The 12,479-nt window shown below is 27.8% G+C and overlaps 1 protein-coding gene across 4 annotated transcripts in view; it reads right to left on the reverse strand.

Annotated features, from left to right (window-relative positions):
* The window catches only part of Vha44 (V-type proton ATPase subunit Vha44), a 71,912-nt gene that overhangs the window by 14,755 nt on the left and 44,678 nt on the right, over positions 1 to 12,479 (reverse strand). For all 4 annotated transcript variants that reach the window (XM_065511766.1, XM_065511767.1, XM_065511764.1 and 1 more), the window contains exons 2-3: positions 6,494 to 6,636; positions 6,265 to 6,418 (exon numbers count right to left, since the gene is read on the reverse strand). In XM_065511766.1, coding sequence (XP_065367838.1) covers positions 6,265 to 6,418; positions 6,494 to 6,625 — 286 coding nt within the window. In that variant the 5' untranslated portion in view covers positions 6,626 to 6,636. The remainder of the gene's footprint in view (positions 1 to 6,264; positions 6,419 to 6,493; positions 6,637 to 12,479) is intronic.

Genomic DNA, 12,479 nt, shown 5'->3' on the forward strand with positions numbered 1-12,479 from the left:
TGAAAAAAAGTACAGCTGAAGCACACCGATTGCTCACCAAAGCTTATGATGAATGTGTTCCATCGGTTTCAATGTGCCAGAGATAGTTTGTGCGGTTCAGAAGTGGTGATTTTGACACGGAAGACAAAGATCGCCTAGGTCTGCCAAAACAGTTTGAAGACCAAGATTTGGAGGCATTACTCCATGAAGATTCTTGTAAAACTCAACAAGAGCTTGCTAAATCATTGAGAGCTACTCAAACAGCAATTTCAAAACGTTTGCGAGAACCAGGATTCATCCAAAAGCAGGGAAATTGTGAAACTGAGAGACCTTGAAAAACGATTTTGCAAAAATGGATCCATTACAATAACCCGAAGCATAAGAGATCGTATAAGAAGTCCAAAGCCAAATATCCAATTTCAGCAGCTGATAAGCTGACCACACCATCACAGAGAACCTGTACCGTACACAACTAATACGTTTGAAGCGAGCATTGGTCGAAAAACGCCCAGAATATGCGGCCATATATGAAACCGAAATATTTCATCATGACAACGCTCGGTCACATGTTGCAATACCTGTTAAAAAGTATTTAGAATGAAGAGGTTGGGAAGTTTTGCTTCACCCGCTTTATAGTCCAGACCTTGCCCAGTCCGACTACTATTTGTTTCGATGCAGAACGATATCACTGGGACGCGCTTCACTTTGGAGCTGAGTATCCGATATTGGCTAGATTCGTTTTTGGCCTCAAAAGATAAGCAGTTCTTTTGGCTCGGAATCAATATGTTGCCACTTTGAATAAACTTATATTGCACAAATGTTTCAAAATAAAAACTAAAAATTTTAAAAAAAATTCTTCATTTTTAAGTCAACCAACCAATACGATTTAAAAATTCTGAAAAATAATTGAAAATTTCTGAAATTCAATTATAAATTTCTGAAATACAAACAGCCCAATTACCCCCTAGTTATACCTGATAAATTTGTATCATGATAAACTTCAAAATGGTCGTCTAGATAAAAAATTATCAGGTATAGTCTCCATTTTTTAGTATTATTGCTTCGTTATGATAAAATTTTTAGTGCTTTTGCTTAGACAACTATGTCTTGACAACAAATGTCATTTATTGTTATGATAAATATTTGTCAAGTATAGACAGGAGGTTATGAATAAAAATTACCCGGGAGTTTTTTCCCTTTTCTCATTTTTCCTATTCAAATTCAATGTAAAAAAACTCCCGGGGAACAAACTCCCGGTGAATTTTTTATTCATAATTGGGCTGAAAGTGTTTATTTCTTAATTTATGATATTAAATCGAAAAAGTAAATTGTATTTGTACAAAAACTTAAGAAGTCCTTAAGAATTAAAAACAAATATTTGTATCATCACCTTATCGCTTGCCGCCATTATTGGTTACTAAAAATAGCCCTGCTTAACCACAAATCTGTTTAAATTTCAATTATGTAATAAACTTTATATGTTTTTCAGTTTGTAAATCGTATAATATAAAACTTGTTTTTAAAAATAGTAGAAAAATTTATAAAACTTAATAAAAAAATTAAATAAAATTGAAAGAAACTTAAAATTTAAAAATAAAACAAAAATTTAAAAAAATTTTAAATAAAAAAAAGATTCACAGTGTAAAGGCGTGGGTTTTTTGATTTTGTTGGCTCTGTTCTATAACAAAATAGCAACAAAATGTTAAAAACTCAATAAGCGAAATACTGAAATTTGAAATAAATACCAATTTAGAAGAAAGAAAAAAAGATTTTAACTAATATGGGCTCAAAAATGTAGGCAACTTAAAATTAATAAAAAAAGAAAAATAAAAACAATTAAATTTTAACATATTATGTATGTTTATATAATTAATGAAGTTTTGGAAACAAGAAAAATAACATTAATAACACACACACAAACAACACACAAATAAATACTTTACTTTAAATCCACCAAAAAAAAAATTGATTAAAATGTGTTTGATTTTTTAACGTTTTTTTCAAAATTCAAAACAAAATAAAAGTAAACTTAATACACACAAAATAAATGAATAGATATTAATGAATATTTTATTGCCTTTTTTTGTAGTAGTTGTTATTATTTTGTTGGTTTATTGTTTGATTATCGCCGACATTAATTAAAAAAAAAAACTGTATTGAAAGAAGTTCGATATACATGATTTAAAAACTAATTGTTTTCCAACACATAGAAAACATTGGAAACTAAAGGGAAAACTTAAAAAAGAAATAATGATTTTTTTTTTTATTTTTATTAAATATTCTTGATATTTTAAAAACCATGAAACTTAAAACGTAGAAAACGAAACGTAACATGAAAACGAAACGATGAATGAATTAATATTTGTTAAATAGAAAAGTACAAGTATAAGAACTGGGAGGAAAGGGTTGAGTTTTTTTTTTACTTTTTCTGATTTATTATTGAATATATTGAAAGTGTTGTTGTGGTTAGTGTAAAAAATTATAAAAAAAGAAAACTTAATGTGTTTAAGTTATTAATGATAAATAATTTAAATTATTATTAATTTTTCATAAAACCCTTGGTTAGTAGTGTTTATACAAATGTAAATACATTTGTATATTTATAGCTAACAGTTTTTCTTCTAGCAACCTTGAAAAATAGTGTAATTTTTTATTGTAAACACATATGTAGAAACGATTTTCTTGAGTTCAAAACAATTTTTAGTTTCACATACACCACGCAGCATTTGGATAGGAAACATATTTCTTTATTCTAATATAATTATTTTAAATTTAGTCAGAATTCAGAAAATTTATGGTTTTTAAATATGTACTTGTGTTTTCTATTAAAGTGAGCTGTATTCAAAGATTCAAACGTATTAATTCTTAATTCAACTTTCCAAATTAAATTTGTTATCTTAAATATTCCATTAAATCATTCATTACGAATTAATTCATAGGCTTAATTCCTTAGTATTGAATTAATTTTGTAAATTATTAATACCTTATTGAATCAATAAATGTATCTTTATTTCGAATTCTTTACATAGCTTTAACAGCATAATACTTTTTATTTAAAAGTGCTTTAGAACATATTTTTCAATTCATTTCGTAAATTATTAAAAATGAAACCAAATAAAATTTAATGATGAAAACATATTTTTATTCAATTTGGATAAGATTTGTTTTAACAAAAATTTAATCATTCTAAGTTTGAATGGATTCCTTATGAATTGATTCAACAAGGTATGAATTCTATAAATTCAAATAAAAAACTTTGAATGAATCTAAAAAAAGTTCAATGGATATAGTTCTATGAAATGAATTGTTGTTATTTTTAATTCTGAATTCAAATTTTAGTGTAATGAATTAATTAATTCGAAGCTCTGACTTGTTTCTAGATAAAGACTCTTTTTTGGACTCGTACAAAATATTATTTTGTCATTTTTTTCATGTGATCACAAATAACATTTTTTTTTAATTTAATTTTATTTTTAAATTAGTGAAAACAAGTAAGAGAGCTATATTCAGCTGTGCCGAATCTTATATACCCTTCACCAAATTATACTTTAAAATAAATTTTTTAAACAATTTTTTTTTTAATTTTTCAATTTTTTTTTGTTTTTGAAAAAGAATTATGAGAGAAAAATTTTTTTGGATGAAAAAAAATTCGGGTTAAAAAATATTTTTCTTTATTTTGACCCATTGTAGGTCCAACTTACTATATATAGCATTATATCGTTGCAATGCACTTTGAAATATCTATCATTAGATATCCATATTATCTATATTAATAACTTAGTATTCCAGATATAGATCAACAAGTAAGAGAGCTATATTCGACTTCAAATAAAATTTTTAAATATTTTTTTTTTTTATTTTCGAAATTGTTTTTTAATTTATTTTAAAAAAGTTTTTGCCAAATTTTTTTTAAAAATAAAATTTATGACAAAAAATTTTTTTGGTGAAAAAAAAAATCGGGTTTAAAAATTATTTTTCCCGATTTTGACCCATTGTAGGTCCAACTTACTATAGCCTTATATACATCGTTGCCATGGACTATAGCCATATATACATCGTTGCCAATGACTTAATATAGATCAAAAATAGGCCAAAAAATCGAGGTTATCCCGGTTTTTTTCTTATATCTCAGCAATTTATGAACCGATTTTGTAGATTTTAAATATTAACTGAGCCAGAAGAATTGCCGATATATTGATGTATCATGTATGTAAGTTATTTAGGGGCTACGGAAAGTTGATTTCAACATACAGACGGACATGGCTATATCGACTTCGCTAACTATAACGATCCAGGGTCGCAAATAAAAAAAGTAGAAATTACTAACAGAATTACAAACATATATATACCCTCCCGGTTTTTTGTAAGTTATTAGGGAAATTACAAGCGAAATGGTGAAGGGTATAAAAAAAAGTTAACTTCATATTATTATATTTTAGGCATTTTCTATAATCAAGGGCTTTAAGAATGTAATAAAATCTTTGATTTTGAACCAACCACAATAAATTCCCAATCTTTAAAAAATGTTGCTTGTCTTAGGAGATCTATTTTGAGAGCCCACAACCTCGCTCCTGAGGCGTCTTTCTTCAAAAAATTAACTTGAACACTCATCTGTCCCACGATAATAATGAGTACACTTTAGTTTGTTTTCTATTTTCGGAAATTAATTAATTATGCTCCTATTTGTGGTTGAATTACTTATATTAAATACAATTGGGGTATTCAAACGGTCTGCTATTAGGTTGTATTGTCATAATGACCTAACATATTACTTTAGTTTAAACAAATTTTTGTTGCGTTTCAAACAAAAAGATTATAAACTAATAAGACTTTTTGAACTATGTTTATTGTTTTGTCATAAAATAACACTTTTTTGTTTGCAGCTCAATAAAATAATATGTTAGGACATTATGACAATACGACCTAATAGCAGACCGTTTGAATACCCCAAATATATAAAAAAAAATTCTTAGAAATTTGTTAGTTGATTTTGACCTATTCATTGAATTTTTGTCAACCACTGCATATACTTCATGGAGTCACAAAAGAACTTTCTTGAATTCAATCTGTTGACAAAACTTTTGTTGGACTCACAACTTCTGTAAACTGCTTGACAACTTTCGCTTACAAATAATAACTTCCTTTTAACTTTTTGAAATATGTAGTGTAATTTTTTTTTATTATGTGTGTTAATGTTTGTGGTGTTTTTGTAGTTGTTTATGTTGTGTTTTTGTTTTTGATTTTGTACGCATAATAAATATTCACATAATAATTGAATACCAACAAAATGGAAAGAGAAATTCAATTTATACACAACATAAAAAACAAATGAAACAAACATAAAATAAAAGACAAATCACAATTTCACAAAATAAATTTAAAGAAAAAAACAAAAGAACAATTAATATTTTTGATTACACGATTCAAATTGTGGTTTATAATTTTCAACAGAATTTCGATATAAACAGAGAATATAATTAAAAAAGCCATATTTCTCCCTCTCTCTTTCTCACACTAAAACCAATTGTTAATATATATATTACACTAGCCCCAAGAAAAGGGAATGGGAAAATAAAACAATTGGAGACAAGAGAGGAAAAATAATGTAATAATGAATGGGGTGCTAATGAGTAAACAAAATTAAGGATAAATTTAAATAATAAAAACTCAAATTGAAATCATAATAAATAAATAAAAAAGTAAATATAAAATTATAAAAAAAACTAAAAATAAATTAAAGTTATAAAAAATAGATTTTGAACGAAAAATAAAAAGAAAAACCTAATGTTTTCAAATTGAAAAACTTTTAGTTTTTAAATCTTCTAATATTAATTAATTAATATATAGTATGTAGTAGTATAATAATAAAACAACATAGCAGTTAGTATTTACTATTTAAATAATCTGTTTAAAAATTTACTTTAAACTACATTATGTAAATCTTTTTAATTCTAGATCAATTAACAAGTTAGGAACATTCATATGTAAAACAAACTTCTAGTAAAATTGTAGACTAATATTACCAAAAAAAAAACAAGTTAATAAAAAATGGAGTTTAAATTTGTTAGTTTTGTTTTATCTTTTGTTTTTTGTATAAAGTTATACTCATTCTCATTCTAAATTAACTACCGAAAATTCTATATTTTTGTTTTAAAAATCATGTATGACAAAAAAAATAGTTATTAGTTAATAAACTACTTATTTAGCTCAAGACATATATACCAAAAATTAGTTTAAACTATTGAGTATTAAAAATAAGAATTGTATAAAATATTTGGGACTTACTGTTGTTGGCGAGTAAATTTTCATGCAATTTATCTCTTTGGTCTTCCAAAACTTCACCCAAATAGGCGGCTACCTTACGGGTAATTTGCTCAACATAGGTATCAAGTTTACCCAAATCATCAGAAAGACCCACCAATTGATCAAGAGTACCAACCTTTGTTTGTAAAAAAACAAACAAAGTTATTAATGAGTAAAGTTATTAATAATGAATGCTTAATTAATTAATTACCTTCAAATCGGGTATATGAAATTTATAGTTGTTACATAAATTATTTTGTCTGTTGGTTAGATTATTCATGGCATCAAAAGTTTGCTGACAGGTTTTGTCGCCAGGGGCTGAGATAAGCCAGTACTCGGACATCTTGTTGATTTCTAGCGAAATAAATAAAAATTTTAGAAATTATTAAAATTGAGTTATTAAAAATACTGTATTGAGTTATATTTTTTTTCGAATACAAAGACTTTGAGCCATTGAATAAATACATAGAACGGAAGGAAACAATTAATCAAAATCATTTTTTGGGCCAGTGTATGAAATTTGAACATTCAAATGCGTAAAACTTAATAACGGTAAGAGATAAATAGTACACGCAACTATGTCCTTTATAGGCCTAATCAAGGACTTTATGAATATATTAAAATATTTGATTTTATATAAATCACAAAAAAAATCGAAATCTTCTTGACCTTGGTTGAGACCCCAGTACCAGGCCTGAGGGGTCTTGGGGTTCCATCTACAAAAAAAATAACACGAATACTCCTCTGCAACACCTATCTGAAATTTCATTTCAATCGGATAAGCCAGTTAGAAATGACAGTTATATACCGACTAGCTTCATTCCCTTAAAACTTTGACGACCAAGGGCAAATATACTTCCCAGGGATTTTTGGTTCTTATAATTTGTGAGGAAAGGAGAATCCAGAAGTCTCTGTTTATTAAATAGTGGGAGCTGCTATGGTGCATACAAGGTTTAACCCTCTAATGCTTAAGCATTAGATGAGTGCCTTGGGCACTCATCGCAAAAATGCAAATATAACAGATTTTTCATTTCAAAAACTCTTGTAACAGTTGCTAAAAAACGTACTTAAATTTGCATTTATTTACATTTTTGAAATGAGTGCCTTGAGGCATGCTAAGCAATTGTCCCCTAAAATATAAGCGACAATTGAATTTCAACCAAAGAGATTCAACACTTTCGAGTTGAAATGGAAACGCATGATAGACAAGCAGTTAGCCTAGGGAGCCATTTTTTCATAGCTATTATTAGGTCACGAAGATAAAATTGTTTCAGAACAAATTTATCTTTTATTTATCTCAAATTTGAAATTCCGAAATAATTAATTCACTCAAAAGCAAAAGCATTTGTTACCTAAAACACTCATTAATTGTTTCACCTTTAAATTTCACTTACTCCCATCATCTTTTATTCAACTATTTCCTATACTTAATAGATTTCCTCAAATCCTAAAATTTAAATATTTAAAAGAAACCAGAAAAAAAAACTCCTTGACATTTTATTAGGAAGCAAGTAGTTATGACAGGAAGAAGAAAAAAATTGCTGTACCTTGAAATTTTACTATAAAAGATTTATGAATTTCCTTTTAAACAAAAAAAATCTATAATTTAAATGTTTAAAATAAACCACAAATAGGAAGAGCTATAGAATTGTGGTGGTCATTTGTACATTGTAATTGCATATAAATGTGTTATGGTGATGATGTAGTCATTGATTGTGTAAATATTTATTGTATTGGCACAATAAAATAAATCTACAAACAAAAATAACTATATACACATGCAGTTTGAATAGCAGAATAGCAAAACTAACCAACAAACAAAATGTTAGACATTTTAAACATGTCGATTTTAGCGTTTCCAAAGTTATGTCACTTTCTAAAAAAGTTTGTAACATATCTTTTCAAGCTTTGATTAGCATATCGTACATGAATGAAGGAACAGCACATGCCTAGCTAAATGACACGTGTGACATATGTTCTGAATGTGGGTAAAAATAGAAGTTCATTAATGCATTATTATTATTAGATATAATAAAAAATTGTATTTATCAATGTCATATAATTTCATAAATGTTTTATAATAAAAGGACATAGAAAAGTTAATAAACGATAGACGTTATAATTTAAAGAGCTACAAGTATGAACAGCAATCCAACTTAATTGTACTGAACTATTCTGATCAACAGATAATATTTGGAGAGAATTTCAATCTCCTAACGTACTTTCAACAGACTGACGTACATCTATATTTGGGCTACAAAAACTACTAAGGAGTGAGATCGAAAAATTCTTAACACACGTTTTTCATTACATTTTTTAACCCAAGTATTATTTGAATTTTTTTTTGATCAAGTTACCTTTGAAAAACATGTCAGTTATTATGTGTAATGTCAATTATATTAATTTTTTTGTTAATCTGATTAAAATGAGTGACCAGAAAAAAGTGCGTACTGAAATTATTAAATATTTTCAACAAAACCCAACTTGGTCTTACAAAAAGTTGGCCAAGCATACAAAGGTCTGCCGTCAAACTGTTTCCAATGTTATTAAACAGTACCGGGAGAACTTGTCAGTTGATAGAAAACCTGGTTCAGGTAGAAGGAATGGTCCACATGATGTTTCTAAAGCCAAAAAAATAGAACGCATTTTCAAAAGAGCTCCCAACACATCCGGTAGGAAAGCAGCCCGGTTAGCTCAGTGCTCGGACTATTTGGTACGAAAAGTTAAAGCTAATGCAGGTTTAAAAACATACAAGGCTCAAAAAGTTCCTGACAGGAACGCTACTAAAAATTTAGAGGCCAAAAACAGAGCACGGAAATTGAAGTCAAGTTTTATAAAAAAATATTCTTGCTGCTTAATGGATGACGAAACGTATGTTCTGGCAGATTTTTCGCAACTTCCAGGTCAAAAATTTTATGTTGCTGATGCTCGAGGGAATGTTGAAGAAAAGTTTAGGACCCAAAAGCAGACAAAATTTCCCAGAAAGTTCTTGGTATGGCAAGCAATATGCAGTTGCGGCAAAAGAAGCCACTCATTTGTTACAACGGGCTCTATAAATACCGAAATTTACATCAAGGAATGTTTACAAAAAAGGCTGCTTCCATTCATAAGACTTCATAATGTGTCCACTTATTTTTGGCCTGACTTGGCATCCTGTCACTATGGCAAACAAGCCCTTGAGTGGTACAAGAACAATAATGTGGTATTTGTACCAAGAGAGGCAAATCCTCCAAACTGCCCGGAGCTAAGGCCAGTGGAGAGATATTGGGCTCTTGTTAAAAGAGAATTGAAGAGTACAAAAAAGGTGTCCAAAAGTGTGGTAGATTTTAAACGGAGATGGACTACATGTTCGAGCAAAGTGACAGAAAGCACTATAAAAACGTTAATGGAAGGGTTTCCGAAAAAGGTTCAAAATTTCATCACTAGTGATTAAAACTATAAAAATAATTTTTTTTGTAAATTGTAATAATAATTTCAATCAAATAAAAAAAAATTAAAGCTGTAAGTTTAGTGGTTTCTTTTTTATAAACATATATGTATGTTAAGAATTTTTCGATCTCACTCCTTATATAAGCAATAGCAAGTCGTTAGCTTAGTGATCAAACGTGTTAACTCCGTTTTTTTTTTTGTCAAAATTGCAAAAAAATCGCAGTCAAATAAAAGCCGAAATAATAAATTTGTTATGGAAAAATTGTGTAATTTTTAAAATTATTATCATCTTGAAAATTTCAAAATTATTATCTTAATTATATTGGCAATATTATGGTGTGGGCCATGTTATGGTACCTAATCATATCATAAAATAGATTATGACTGGAATCGAATACAAGTCAATTTTAAACTATGTTATGTAGCCAATCGCTGAGGAAAATATGCCCCTAGTTTGGTGATTGCAGCACGAAGTTTGTTTGTTTTCGAATAAAAATTATTCAAATAATCTATGAAAAAATTATATTTTGTATTCAAATGAATAAAATTTTTAAATTTAGAGTAAAAAATTATTCGATCAATAATCGAATATATAATCACCAAGGCAAGGATTTTCATGCACTAAAAAATTAAAAATATGAGCTTGTAATATGCACTATAAAGATAGAAAATATGCACTAAAAATTACAAAAATATGCAATAAAAACAAGTTCATTTGAAATATATTTTTTTAATAAAAGAAAAATATAAATTTCACTATTTTCAGATAGGGCAATTATATGGGGGCTAGGAGAAATAATTAAACGATTCAAACCAAATTCAATAGACTTCGTTCTTGGAGCAATATAAAAGATTGTACCAAATTTTGTCGAATTATCTTTGACAAAAAGACACGATTTGGTTACATCATATATGCAAAATATGCATTTATAACAAAATATGCCACAACAAATCGATGCCATTTTGTTGCAAATTCTTCGATTCGGAAAGATAAATTGTCAAAAGTGATTTTGAGTTACTGTCTACAAACATGCATTTGCATAGAAATCCTTGCCCTGATAATCACAACCGTAGCCTATTGAAAATTGTATTTATTTTCTAGCTCAGCTATTCACAACCATTGAAATAATATGTATTACTATTTTCTTTATTCGTTTGAATAAACAAGAACATTTTATAAAATAATTGATCACTCGAATAATAAACAAGTAAGAGAGCTATATTCGGCTGTGCCGAATCTTATATACCCTTCACCAAATTATACTTCAAAATAAAAATTTTAAATATTTTTAGGTAAACAAAATTTTTTTTTTAAAGTTGTTTTTTTCATTTTTAGGAAAAAAAATTTATTCGAATTGTTTTTTAAAATTTTTTTATAGGTATTTCAATTTTTTTTTTTTTTAAATTTAGCGAAAAAAAAATTTGTTGGTGAAAAAAAAATCCGGGTTAAAAAATATTTTTTCCGATTTTGACCCATTGTAGGTCCAACTTACTATGGTCTTATATATGTCGTTGCAAAGGTCTTGATTTTAAATAGCAACCGAGCCGGAAGAATTCCGGAGATATTGATGTATGAATCGGGTATGTAAGTTATTTGGGGGCTTCGGAAAGTTGAATTCAACGGACAGACAGCTATCTATAAGGATCCAGAATATATATACTTTATAGGGTCGGAAAATTATATTCACCCCAATCGGCAATAACATGTGAAATTTTGTTCCCATGAAATATCCATTTCCCACGAAGGGAAAATTTGCTATCATGAACTTTTCATTCACAATAGTTAATTTAGTTCGTAACAGCTGTTTATTGTTTACAAAATTCCATCTAAAAATTTCACGATAGGGGTGATTGTGAAAATTACAAACGGAATGACAAACTTATATATACCCTTCCCACGAAGGTGAAGGGTATAAAAAATTATAAAATTTTATCCGAATAAAACAAAACTCGAATAATTAACAACCCTATTTGTAACCGAGTGATTATAATCTAATGAGGTACGTATTTCAAAGTGACCTGGCCAATCTCCAGATCTCAAATCCATAGAAAACCTATGGGGAAATTGTAGATCGCAAAATACGGACTGGTTCAATGAATCATCGCTGAGAATTGTTTTGTCAATACCATAATAATAAATACTTTTTAATTTGTTTTCTACTTTCAGAATTTAATTAATTATGTTCTTGATCACAAACAATTTGGCCTTGGTTTTTTCCTATTTTTATCATATTTGATAAACACATAGGTATGTACTCTTTACAGTCATTTAGACATTTCCATTTTTTATTTCTTTTAATTTCGAATAACTCTCGATTTTATTCGCGATTTTATTTTTGGGAAACAAAATTGAGGTATGTATTGTGTATCATTAACTTCTGATGTCGGATTTGATTGATTTATGATGCATTTGAGAGATAATCAAAATATGTATTAAATTGGCTAAATAACTAAATTTTTTTTCAATATGACGAAATCGGCTTCATGTAAATTTTCTTGATTTAAAAAATTCTGAAATCGTGAATAAAATCGCGATTTTTTTTTTGGAAATTGAAAAGAATAAAAATGTAATTGTCTCAAGGATTCCAAAGGTTATGTTTTTACCGAATATGATCAAAATCGGAAGACCCTATGTCAAAAATTCATGATATATTAATGGAATATTAAAAAAATACAAATTTCTTATGAATTTTGTTTGAATTGTGAGTTATTAATTGAATATTTGTAAAAGTATCCATTGTATTGGCAACACACTGAATAAAAATTTA

Source organism: Calliphora vicina, chromosome 5 (assembly GCF_958450345.1).
Source record: "Calliphora vicina chromosome 5, idCalVici1.1, whole genome shotgun sequence".
NCBI lineage: Eukaryota > Metazoa > Arthropoda > Insecta > Diptera > Calliphoridae > Calliphora > Calliphora vicina.